Source organism: Notamacropus eugenii, chromosome X, assembly GCF_028372415.1.
Source record: "Notamacropus eugenii isolate mMacEug1 chromosome X, mMacEug1.pri_v2, whole genome shotgun sequence".
NCBI lineage: Eukaryota > Metazoa > Chordata > Mammalia > Diprotodontia > Macropodidae > Notamacropus > Notamacropus eugenii.
The window spans coordinates 17,084,216-17,097,920 of record NC_092879.1 but is presented as its reverse complement, the minus strand read 5'-3'; the positions used below and the strand labels follow the sequence as shown (position 1 = coordinate 17,097,920).

The 13,705-nt window shown below is 43.5% G+C and overlaps 1 protein-coding gene across 1 annotated transcript in view; it reads right to left on the bottom strand.

Moving 5' to 3' along the window:
- LOC140515696 (vascular endothelial growth factor receptor kdr-like) overlaps positions 1-13,705 on the bottom strand; it is a 193,888-nt gene that overhangs the window by 113,632 nt on the left and 66,551 nt on the right. The window contains exon 2 of the mRNA XM_072626531.1: positions 10,881-10,980. Coding sequence (XP_072482632.1) covers positions 10,881-10,980 — 100 coding nt within the window. The remainder of the gene's footprint in view (positions 1-10,880; positions 10,981-13,705) is intronic.

Here is a 13,705-nt window from a genome sequence, read left to right as displayed (position 1 = left end):
ATCAGTTCCAATGGATTTTTAATGACCATTTTTATACTGATGATTCTCACATCTACCTTTCCTGGCCTGATCTCTCTGCTGACCTCCAATCTCCCATCTCCAACTGCCTTTCAGTCATCACAAACTGGATGTCCAGTAGACATCTGAAACGCAACATTCCCAAAACTGACCTCATTATCCTTCCCCTCAAACTCTCCTTGCCTCCTACCTTTTCTATTACTGTTGAACACACTGCCATCTTCCCAGTTCTTCAGGCTCACACCCTAGGAGTCATCTTGGATTTCTCATTGTCCCATCTCCCCACAACCCCCAGATCCAATCTGTTGTCAAAGTGCTTTGGATTCCACCTTTGCAGAATCTCTCAAATACTCTCACTTCTCTCCTCTGATGCTGCCCTCACTCTGGTACAGGCCCTCATCACCTGACATCTGGATTATTGCAATAGCTTTCTGGGGGGATCTCTCTTCGAATCTCTCCTCATACCAGTCAGTCCTGAATTTAGTCACCAAAGTGATTTTCTTAAAGCACAAGTTACTCCTCCCTCTCAATAACCTCCAGTGGCTCCCTATTACCTCCAGAATCAAGTACAAAATGCTGTTTGGCATTCAAAGCCCTTCATAACCTGCTCCCTCCTGACTTTCCAGTCTTCTTATGAAACCTTACTCCCTTACATGTCCTCTCCAATTCAGTGATCCTAGCCTCCTGCTCTTCTATGAACAAGACACTTCATCTCTCTGTTCCGGGCATTTTCTCTGGCTGTCCCTCCTCCTCTTTGACTAATTTCCTCCAAATCCTACTTCCTATAGGAAGCCTTCCCCAATATCACCTAATTACAGTGCCTTCCCTCTGTTCGTTATTTCCTATTTATCCTGTTCATAGCTTGCTTTGATTATATATTGGTTTGCATGTTGTCTCTCCCATAAGCTATGTGAGGGCAGAGACTGAGGTCAGGGTAGTCAGTGTTATAATAGGAAAGTAAGTGTGCCAGGCACTGTGCTAAGTACTTTGCAAGTATCTCATCTGACCTATGATGCTGGGAGGCAGATGCTATTGCTGTCTCCATTTTACAGTGGAGGAAACTGAGGAGGAGAGGTTAAATGCCCAAGGTCATACTGCTATTAAGTGTCTAAGGCCAGATTTGAACTTGGGTCTTCCTAACTCTGGGCCTCATGCCATTTAAGGCCCAACTAAGATCCTACCTCCTACAGGAAGCCTCCCCCAGTCCCTTGGAATTCCAGAGCCTTCTCTGTTAGTCATCTACTATTTATGCTCAATGTAGCTTGTTTGTACATAGTTGCTTGCATGTTGTTTCCTCTATTAGAGCTTCTTGAGGTCAGGGACTGACTTTTTCCACCTTTTGCATCCCCAGAGCTTAGCACTGTACATGGTACATAGTAGGTGCTAACCTATTGACTGGCTGATTGATCCAGGAGCCTGGCATGCAATAGGAAAGGTGGGGAGGATGTATTGAATGTTGACATAAGCAGATAAGCCCTCTGGTCTCTCTGAGAATAGCTAAAGATATAGGTAGACTGTAAGGCCCTCTGTACAGTGGGAGCAAAAATGGAGGGGCCTCCAAGAAAGGCCAAGGGTAGAAGGAAACCTTGGAAACCCCAAGGATTGGCAGCCCTGAAGATCCAGCTTTCCCCTAAAGTTCTAGATCATGTCTAACCCTGGGAGGTGGAGGTCAGCACAGGAACCTAGAATGGAGGGAACAGGGACCCAGAGTGAGCCCAAGCAGGGCTGCCCACCCCATCCTTTCCTCATGTTTCCAGTTCCTTCAGGACTGGGGCTAGTCACTCTTTGTTTCTCTAGCACCTGTGCCTGGTACTGAGTGGAAAGGTGAATTAATGTTTGTTGGTTGAATGAGTGACTGTCATTAGACAGGGATACATACATGGTAGAACTACAAAGAAAGCAAATACTTTGTGGTACAGTGGTAAGGCCATTGGCTAGAGCCTCAGAGAGTCTAGTGCTCACTGCCTCTACAACCTGAGCCAATCACTTCCCTCCCTGGGCCTCAGTTTCCTCTTCTGTGAAATGGGAGTGAAATCAAAGTACCTCAGAGGTCCCTTCCAGCTCTAGTCCTTCCCAGGACTTTCTGGTCACTCAGCAACCTCATACCAACACATAGCTCCCGACTGAGTCTTCTCCAAGACGCCTTCCTGGCATCAGGTTGCGGCTGAGTGAAAAGTTCTGAGAATATTCTGGGAAAGTAAGCACTGTGGTCCAGGGGAGTCCCCTGGGACTCTGGCAGGCAATTCTCACGCCTTGGACCAGCTGTGACACTCCTAGCTGCAAGGTCTCTCCCTTGCCATCTTCCTGGAGAGAAAAAAGCAATGCATTGGACTCTCTAACCTCCTGACTCATTTCCCTGTCCTGTATTCATGGTATGGCCCTTAGGGACCCATTTCCCTGGGCCCTTAATCTTTGGCACATTATGTTACAAAGTAGAGCCCTACCAGGTATCTGTAGGCACTGACAACGTCAATTGTCAACAAGCATTCATAAATACCTCTCAGTGTAAGGTCCCTTCCTGAGCAACTGGATCACAAGGACACAAAAGAAACAGGGTCAAACAGTGTCTGAGGCCAGATTTGAACTCAGGTCTTCCTGATTCCAGGCCCAGCACTCACTGTACTTTAAGGTTTGAAAAGCACTTCCTCAAATGTTAGTTATCTCATTTGAGCCTCGCACCAACCTAGTGAGGAGCCTCCCATGTTACAGATAAGGAAACTGAGGTTCACAGGGTGAAGTGACTTGCCCAGGGACACACACCTAGGAAGAGTCTGAGGTCAGATTTGAACTCAGGCAGATGAGTCTTCCTGACTCCAGGTCTGGTGCTCTATCCACTGCAGCGCCACCTAGCTGCCCACTCATATGCAACACTCTAGCAAATCAAACTATTCCCTTCTCAGCCCCACCCTTCTACTTTCCATACTTATCCACCTCATTCCCAACATCTGGAATTCCATCTTCCCAACTCTACCTGGTATCATACAATCTATCCATCACGGTTCAGCTCAAAGGCCACCGCCTCCAAGAAGTCTTTCTTAGTTCTCCAAGTGGGAAGTTATCTTTCTCTCTTCTGGTCCAATACTGGTTTGCTCTCTTAAAACTCCTTCTGACCCCATATCATATTGCATTCTGTTCTGTAGTGTGATATTTGAGGTCTTCATGTCTGAAGGTCAGTTCTGATTTATGTCTTTATTTCTACCAGAGGGACTAACAAAAGGATTTACTGTTGTAGTTAGTACAGATGTTATTTTTATTATTAACAACTATAATGATAATTCATGATAATTATGAATTAACATTAAGTTTCTGAGGCTATATTTGAACCTCAGACACTTGACAATAGCAACAATCATAATAATAACCCATATTTTCAAGTTTAAATGCCTTAAATACCTAATAAGCAAGGCAGTGCAAGTGAACCTATCCCCATTTGACGGATAAGATAACTGAGGCCTGGAGAAGCTAAGTGACTTGCCAAAGGTCACCCAGTGAGTGCTCAGAGTCCTCATTCAGGACTCAACAAAACTGACCAAACCACATCCTTAAGCGTCAATTTCCAATATTTAGGAGATTCAACTGCACCTACCCCAGGCCCCAAGCATATACCCTGGAAGCTGGCTTCTTAAAACCAATCCAAATCAAACTGAATCTTGGCTCTCAGATGAATTTCTAAGAAAATGCTGATGATTACAGAAGTCCAGGGCAAAGTAAAAACCCAAACTCTCCCAACTAATTAGAGGATCTGCCTTAGTTCTCTCAAGAAAAATGAAATAACACTTCCAAAAAACACTCTATTCTGTAGCTCCTTAAGGATGATCAAGTACTTCCATTTTCTAGGTCTTAGTTTCTTTGAAATAGCAGAAGGAAGGTGTTATCATCCCCTGTAGCAGATGAAGCAAGATCAAGGATAAGAGATGGGCTTGGGAGGGGGAAGTCACAACTTAGGGCAGCTTAATTAAATTAAACTTAATTTATCCTCATTTTCTAGCTTGAGGAGAAACTAGGGCACAGGAAGTTGAAATGACTGAGAATTATTAGATTTAGAGTTAAAAGGACCTTTAGAAAGCATGCTGAGAAGAACACAGAACTAAGACTGTCAGGCCTGGAAGGGGCCTTAGAACGTATAATGTAAGGTGACAGGATTGTAACACCTAGAGCTGGAAGGAACCTTAGATACAATCTAGACCAACCATTTCACTAGTTGTTGAGTTTTCAATCTTTTCAGCAATTTTTTTCTGCTTCTCCAGGGTCAATCATGATCTCTATAAGTCCTCAGTGTGCAGTTTTGAGGAGTTGGTTTTTCTGGGGGGGTTCTTCCCATCTACAATGTCATTCTTGTATATATTGTTCTCCTATTCTTCCCGCTTTACTTTGCATCAGTTCACAGAAGTCTTCCCAAGTCTTCTCTGCATTCTTCATATTCATCATCTCTCCTGGTATAGTTGAATATCTTCATGTAGCACTGTGTTTGATCATTCTCTAATCAATGGGCATCTACTTTGTTTCCAGTTCTTTGCTACCACCCACAACCTTGCCATTTGACAGATGGGGAAACTGAATCCCAGAGTGAGCAAGTATTCTATTCAAGGTTGAGAGAAAGAGATAAAGACTGGATATGTAGATCTAGGAGTCATCTGTACAGACTTGTTAGTGGAACCCAAGGGACACAATGAGATCACCACAGGCCTTCCACCAAATATATCACACACGAATTTTAGCCTATCAGTTTCTGAGACAGCACAAGAATGTAAGACTCCTGGACTCTAAACTAGGGTAGTCTCATGACTTGGCCAAGGATCTGCAATTATTTCTCTTGGTGCCTTTGTACCTCTGGTCTCTTGGTGATATGAAGGCAGGAAAAAAAGAAATAACTCTGAGATAAGTCCCATAATTAAGGCTTATCCACACCTTCACCCTTCTACTCAATACACACACACACACCCACAAGCCTTTTGTTATAACTCAGTGGGTAGGATCTGATGGGGGTAAGGGTAGAGGGGTAGGGCAGGCTACTTTGAACCTCAGGTGGTTAGGTGTATAAGAGATTTTCCCCCTTGAAGAATTTTCAGATGCACTGAAAGAGGTCTACATAGTTCCACTATCTTCTGCCTTGCTCAGACTCCAGATAGTGTAGAGGGCTGAGGTCTGGATACCACATTTTAGGGAAGGCACTGATAAACTGGAGAGTGTGCAGAGAGGGCCGACTAGCATAGGGAAAGACTTTGAGTTAATGCCTTATGAGGATCAATTGAAAGAAATGGGAATGTTTAACCTAGAAAGAGAAGATTCAGAGGAGCCTTGAGCGCTATTTTCCAGGGTCTGATGGGACTTTTTGTGGGAGAGAGATTAGGCTTATTATGAGGGCATATACTTAATATATGCTCATCAAATCAACTGAATTAGAGCAGTGAAGGACATCACAAGGGCATCAAGTTGGGCTAGATGTCAGGACAATATCCAGAATGGCTTGGGCTGCCCTAGACACTAGATGACCCGCCCCCCCCATCATGTATGTTGTTGTAGGAATTTGTGCTCGATCACTCAACAGCAGGTATTAATTAAGTGCCTACTGCATGGTAGGCTTTGTGTTAAGTGATGAGGAAATGAAGAAAGAGAAAATAGTCCCTGCTCTCAAAGTGCTTACATTCTAATGGGGAAGACTATGTATTCATTAGTACAGACAAGAAGATGGAAGGTAACCTTAGCAGAGATGGTGGCAGTGGCTGGTGAGACAGGGAAAGGCCTCCTACAAGAGATGGTACTGGAGCTCAGTCTTAAAGGAACCTGGGGGATTCTATGAGTTGGAGGTTGGAAGGGAATACATTCTATTCCAGTAGTGAGGAACAGCCAGTGCAAAGGTATGGGGAGTAGCAGGAAAGCCACAATGACTGGATCAGAGAGTCCAGGAGAGGGAGCAGAATATGAGAAGAATGAAAAAGCAAGAAGGCTCTAGATTGGTAACACCTTAAAATACTAAACAAAGAAGTTTAGATTTAATCCCAGAGGTAATAGGGAGATCATTGGAGTGTACTAAGTTGAGAGAGGGATATGGTCAAGACCTATGCTTTAGGAAAATCTCTTTGGCAGCTGCATGGAGGATGGATTTGAAAGGGGAGAGGTAGGGAGGCCAATTAGGAGGCTATTGTAGTAATCCAAGTGAGAGGCAAGAAAAGAGTGAAGAGGATATAAATAAGAGATGGTAAAGGGAAAGATACCACAAGACCTGGCAACTGATCAGCTATGTGGGTTAATTGGGAGAGAAGAAGTGAGGATGACACCAAGGTTATGAGTCTGGGTCACTGAAAGGCTAAGAGAGTTCTCGAGAGTAAGAAGGAAGTTCAGAAGAGGAAAGGGTTTGGGAAGAAAGAGAATGGATTCTATTCTGGACCTGTTGTGTTTGAGATGTCCGTATCTCAAATTCGTATATCTATGGACCTGTTGGGTTAGACATTCCTAGGCTGAATTAGATGGTCCCTCAGGTCCTTCTCTGTTTTTCTTTATGTATGAAACTCCATTTCCTACCTCTATGACTTTATTCAGGCTGTTCTCCATACCTAAAATGTTTATCCTCCTCATTCCCACTTCTTAGAATCCCTACTTCTCTTCAAGGCTCCACTTAAGTACTGTCTCCTGATCCCTCTAGATGTTCAGAATTCCTCCTACACCAAAATGTCTTTGTGTAGGCTTTATATTTAGTTATCTGCATATAGATTTATATTTAATTATCTGCATATAGATTGTTCTACATACCTCCCTCTCCACAACAGCAGTATAAAGTAAGCTCCTTGAAGGCAAAGACTGAGATGTTTTCATTTTTTATTTGTCTTTTTATATCTGACATATAGCAGTCACATGTTGAAATGAAGTAAATTCTGGGCTAGGTAGGACTTGTCTAGATACCCTCTGAGGTCTCTTCTGACCATGACAGTCTGGGTTTTGGGTTAGAATAAAAAATGGGCCCAGAACTTTCTCCAGTTTCTCCTTTTTCCGATCCAAGATCAGAGGCCAAGAGGTGCTGATGAATATTTACATTTCCTGTTATTGTCAAGTTCTCAAGTGAGTCTGGCCGGGCATACAGTACCATATAATTACTGGGAAGAAAGACCATATAGAGAGCTGAAGTGGATTCTGGGATGGTAGCTTTTTGTTTCTTCTGAGAACAAATCTTTTCATATTATTGATTAGTTTAGGGATTAATTTGAGAGTGAGGGGGAGGTGGTGGACAGGGAGCTGCCATCAATGTTTGGACCTTAAGCACAAAGTTTAGGTTGGAGGATGGGTCGATGGTGACATAAGGTAGATCCTAGATGGAAACCATATCCAAGCTTATAAAACTGGTGATGGAGGGGAGGAGAGATGAGAAATGTGAGATACAAGAAAGTGGGTTGACATCATGGAAAGCCAGCTCTAGAGCAGGAAGAGTGCGCAAAGATCATCTTGTCCAACACTTTCATTTTATAGATGAAGAAACAGAAGCAGAGAAATAGGTGACTTGAGAGAATGCTAGAGAAGATGGTGAAGAAAACGCAGGGACTCGACTAAGCTCTCCCAAGTTACCCTTGAAATAACTTTGAATAATGCCTCAAAACAAATTCAGCAGTGGTAGAACCCACTAAAGGAAGGGGTCAAACAAATTTCCAGTCCCAGACAGCAGGAATGTTGGGAGGAAAGGTCTGCCACACTGGCATGAGAGAGAAGCACAGTCCAGTGCAGGCCCCCATCAGTAGAGATGAGGCTCCAGAAAACCAGGAGCTGACCTTGGGAGTGACTGAATCAGCAGCAACAGTGGCTGGACCTCTCAGATCACAGAGAGTAAGGAGGCCAGACAACTGGTCAGAAGTAAATTTAAAGGGCTTTCTTTGTTAGCACTGGGAGCAGGACTCTGTTGCTTCAAATCTATACTCAGATCTGGATCACAGTCCTGGGTGACAGTCCCAGGGTGAGGAGGAGCACTAGCAGAGCCTGTGGCCACAGTGGAGTGGGGGACTCTCCTTACAATTCCATGGAAGAAAAGGCCAGAGCCAGGAGAGTAGTAAACCCCTCTCCTTAGATAATACCACTTTGGAAGAACTGAAAACATATAGGTTCTTAGAAGTATCTCTGAAAACAGCTGCATAAAACCTCTAGAGCTTGAGATAATGCTCCCTCCACCCTTAAAGCAGAACCCAACTTTAGCAAAAAGTTTAAAAGTCAAGAAATAGGCTGGGAAAATGAGCAAACAACAGAAAAAATTCTGTTATGGTGTTATGGTAACAAGAAAGTTACCACACTGAGAAAAAGACAATAAAGTCAAAACTGCTACATCCACAGCCTCAAAGAAAAATATGAATTGGTCTCAGGCCATAGAAGAGCTCAAAAAGAGTTTTTAAAATCAAGTAAGAGAGGTGGAGGAGAACTTGGGAAGATAAATGACAGTGATACAAGAAAATCATGAAAAAAGAGTCAACAGCTTGGTAAAGAAGACACACACAAAAAAAATACTGAAGAAAATAATACCTCAAAAACCAGAAACAGGCCAAATGGTTAAAAAAAAGGTTCTAAAATTCAGTGAGAATGCCTCAAAAAGGAGAATCAGCCAAATGGAAAAAGATATACAAACCCAAAGAGAAGAATTCATTAAAAAAGCAGAATTGGCCAAATTGAAAAAGAAGTACAAAAATTCACTGAAGAAAATAATGTCTCAAGAATTAGAATTTGGCATATAAAAGCTAATAACTTTATATGAATGAAGAAACAACAAAGCAAAATCAAAAGTATGAAAAATAAAAGAAAATGTTAAATATCTCACTGAAAAAACAACTGATGAGGAAAATAGAACCAAAATAAATCATTTAAAATTATCGAGATTTAATTTTAATAAATATTTAATAAATTACCTGAAAGTTAAGATCAAAAAAGAGAGCCTATACATCATCTTTCAAGAAATTATCAAGGAAAACTGGCCTGGTATTCTAAAACCAGAGGGTAAAATAGAAATTGAAAGAATCCACCTATCACCTCCTAAAAGAGATCCCCCAATGAAAATTCCCAGAGATATTATAGTCAAATTCTAGAGCTCCCAGGTCATAGAGAAAATATTACAAGCAGTTAGAAAGAAACAATTTAAGTATTGTGGAGTCACAGTCATAATAATACAAAATTTAGCAACTTCTACATTAAAGAATCAGGAAACTTGGAGCATGATATCCTGGAGGGCAAAGGCACTAGAATTATTATCCAGCAAAACTGAGTATAATCTTCCTTCACAGGGAAAAATGGACATTCAATGAAATAGAGGATTTCCAAGCATTCCTGATGAAAAGACCAGAGCTGAATAGAAAATCTGACTTTCAAATCTAAGACTCAAGAGAAGCATAAAAAGGTAAACAGGAAAAGGAAGTCAATAAGCTTACACTGTTTACATAAGAACTTTCTCATTATTAGGACAGTTAGGAATGTATGTAGATGAGGCATGAGTGTGAGTTGAATATGATAGGGTGATATCTAAAAAAAATGCTAGAGTATATGATTCAGGGCAGAACTAAGCATCCCTACTGACACTTACTGTGTAATCTTGGGCAGATTACTTCCCCTCCTTAAGCTTCAGTTCCCTCCTCTGAAATTTTACAGTGCTATATGACCCAACTTGACAAGTGGTGGGGGTTAGCCTCAACCTCTTCTCTGGACTTCTCCAAAGGTACAGGTGAGGGAGAGAGCCAGGGGGAGGAAGAGGAGGAGGAGGATAAGGAGAAGGAAGAAGAGGAGGAAGAAGAAGAAGAGGAAGAGGAGGAAGAGGAGGAAAGAGGAGAAGGAGGAGGAAGAGGAGGAAAGAGGAGAAGGAGGAGGAAAGGGAGAAGGAAAAGAGGGAGGAAGAAGAGAAGGAAGAGAAAGAGAAGGAAGAAGAGAAGGAGAAAGAGGAGGAGGAACAAAAGGAAAAGAGGACTGGAAGGCACTGGAGAGGAAAGAGCCAACCACCTGGCAAAGCAACCCTGAAATACTTCTTAAAAAATAAATAAATAAATAAATGAACCTGAATAAATAAATAAATAGAAGATAATTTAAAAGAAAAAAAGAGCTGACTCATCCTCCACAGTGAGGAGTGGCTACAATCAGGACAACTTTGTGTCTCCCGTGTCCCCTTGTCCAGTGAGGCCTTCAGAGGTGGGGAAAGAGCATTGCTTGAAAGCCCCCAGAGAAGGCCAGAGCCCAGATAAACCAGCTTTGGTCGCCCTAGAGGGAGAAGGTTCCAGGCTGGCATGCAAGCTCACACAGGTGTGAAAGGTTCCCCTCCCTAGGACACATGATCCAAGGAAGGTTCTCTGGCTACTCTGGGTGTGAACTGGAAGGTCTGTTCAAAGGGATGGTTAGTAAAGCATTCATTCAGTCCTTCAATTAAATCCATCTCATAGCATCAGAGTATGACAGATAGATGAAATTGAAGAGCCTGGGCTTTTGATGCAGTCTGGGTGGAACCTCAGCCTTTCAACAGGATAATACCTCTAGTCATTATCCTCAGATGCCAGCTCTTCTGACAGAGATGGAAACTGAGATGCAAGGAAAGGGAGTGAGAGACACAAGATCACACATGGAATCCAACATCAAAGGCTGGAAAGGACCCAGAGGTTGAATCCCTCATTTTACAGAGGACGAAACTGAGGCCCAGGGAGAAGAAGGGACTTGCCCAAGGTCACACAAGCAGTATCAGAACTGAGATTTGAATCTAGGTCTCCCTGACTCCAAAGCCAGCCCTCAATCCACTAGAGGTAGAAAAGAAACAATCAAAGTTTCTTATGATACATATAATATTGGTTCTAAGGTCAGTCTGAATGAGACTATGGGAACCCCACACCCTCTAGTTTGACCTGCAGCTTTGTTATTCTTACCTGCAAGTGACATCAAATGGGGAACCGGCTGGGATCACGACTTGGTCCCCCAAGAAGCTCAGTTTGGGTTTTATCAGAGTCTCTTCATTATTAGCAAGACCTGGACCAAAGCAAGAGGGGAATTTATTGTTATTATCAATCTTTATAAGTCAGATCAACATTTCATTGCAGATCCATGAATCATTTCATCAAAAACACTAAATAAATATTTATTTACTGACTGGCTGAATTGTGCTCTTCAGGAAAGTAGGATCAGGAGCTGAAAGGGAATAGACCCTTTGAGCCAAGCCCTGTATTTCACAGAAAAGGAAACTGAGGCTCAGGAGTAGGAAGTGATGCACTCAAAGCCACACATAAGATCATTGATCTAGAGCTGAAAAGGACCTTAGAGACCCTCTGAGTCATTTTACAGAAAAGGAAACTGAGGCCTAGAGTCTTCTTGGCTAAGAACACATAGCTTGGAGATTTCAGAACTGGAATTCAAGCCATAAATCTAGGACTCCCATCATTGCACTGCCAGGTCCTATCTAAACTTTGTTTCAGAAGAAGAGGAATCAGTTTGACAAACATTTATTAAATGGTTCCTATGTGTTGAGCCCTGAAAGAATCCCAAAGGTCACTGCTAAACTCAAGGCTTCTTACAAAGGATCACAGAATGCCAGTCTCCCCCTCAACTGACTGCAAGGATCTCAGGAAAGCCCTGTCCTTTTTGGCCCAGCCCATCAAGCCAGGATTGGGCTCCTGGCCCCTGGGGCATGGCCCAGTCACTGTGCCTGGATTGGGCCCCTGGCCCCTGGGTCGTGGCCTAGGTCACAGAGCATAGTTTGGGCCCCTGACCCCTGGGTCGTGGCCCAGGTTACTGAGGCTGGATTGGGCCCCTGATTCCTGGGTCAGCTCACTGGGCTCAAGGCTTCAGGCCAGCTCTCATGGCTCCTCCACAGGACTGCCCTGCAGATACTTGAAGACAGCTGCCATGCATATGCCCTTCATTGCTCCATCCCCCACATCCAACCAAGTCTTATTTTCTCCAGGCTAAAAATACCATGTTCACAGGCCCTTAGATCAAGAGCTGGAGCAATCCACAGAAGCTAGCTAGGCCAAAATCTTCATTTTCTAGAGGAGGAAACTGAGGCCCAGGGATGGGAAGTGATTCACCCAAAGTCACACATAGGATCACCAACCTCACAGGCCATCTAGTCACCCCCCTCCCTCATTTTATAGATGAAAAAGTGAGGCTCAGGGAAGATAAAGGACTTGCCCAAAGTCACACAGTTAGCAAGTGATAGATGTGGGATTTGAATCCAGGACCCCTGACTCCAAGTCCATTGATTTTTCAACTGTACCATGCTGAAATTTTAGTCCTGATTCCATGGTAAGGAGTCCACTTACTATGACCCCGGGGAAGTCACTTTATTTCCCTGAGACTCAGTTTTCTAATCTGCAAAATGTGCAGCAACCCCTATAAAGTGGATTATGCAAGGAAAGATCTTTGTAAACACCGAAGTGCTAGAGCAATGTGGCACTGTTGAAAGAAACTGGGGAAAAAAAGCACCCAAACATTTAACTCCCAGGGGTGGGATGTCAAGTTACCAATCATTTACATTTTATCTGCACCATCAAAGTGCAGAGCTGTTCTACAGGCCTTGATGCTTCCTGGTTCCAGCTCTTCATCAGAACTCCCAGGACCCTTGGGTTAAGGGGCCCATCTCTGGTAGAGGTTGGGTGACTCAAGAGAGAGACCCACCCATCCTTATGCCAGACAGGGCTAGGCAAACCGGCCTGAGCAGGACCTACAGTCTTGGCCCTGGGCCCAGGACAAAGAAACTGTCACCTATCCTTCCCCAACTGCAAGGAAAGCATTCAAGGGATCTCCTTCCCGCCCCAGACCCTTCTCTTGCCATCATGGGCATTTCAGTCCTCTTTGTGGTACGACAGAAGGGGGGTCAGGATTTAGAGGTCTGCCTTTGGGGATGAGTCCCACCTTAGTGATTTACTTGCTGTATGACTATGGGTGAATTACTTCAACCCTTTGGAGACTGTAAATTGAGGGGCAATGGGTCACAGTATCTTAAAGGCCCCTTTCAGCTTAGACATTTTATATTCTCAGGCTCATCTTAGTCCTAATATGATATGATCTTATGGACACACACATACATATTTTCCCCATAGCTCCAGAGCCCGTAGGTATAATGATGACATATTCCAAGGAATTTCTTCCTCTAAGATAGGCTGAATGCTCCCAGGTTGAGGCTCTTTCCAAGTATTAGGACAAGATGTGAGTTACAAGGCCCACAGGTCAGTCAATCCAAACCATTTTCTCTTGCTTACCTCCCTATTTCTGTTGAAGACCCTGCCATCCTTCCCATTATCCAGATTATTCTAGTAAACAAGCTAGAAAATAGTATCACTTCTTCAAGAGATACTGATACTGATCTTGAACTCCTGGGAGTGGCTTCTGCCTTTAACTCTGAGAAGGAGGTAGAGAGTAAACATCGCTAGCTCCAGGTAGGTACCACCCCCCCCCCCAGACTGGGTGCGCAACAGGATGGCAGTGTGTGGTCTATGTGAGAGAGCATGAAGAAATCACCCTAAACCTGGGAAGCCTTCCTGAAAGATGTGGGATTTGAGATGACTTCTGAAGAATGGGTAGGGTTGGAAGGGATGGAGAGGATTTTCCTTGGATAATCATCATAATCAAGATCATAAAAACCATGAGGTGGGTGGAATGCTGAACCGGACTCAGGAAACCAACTTTGAGTCCTGTCTCAGACACTTACTAGTTCCCTCAACTGTAAAATAGGAATCATAAAAGCACTACCTCCCAG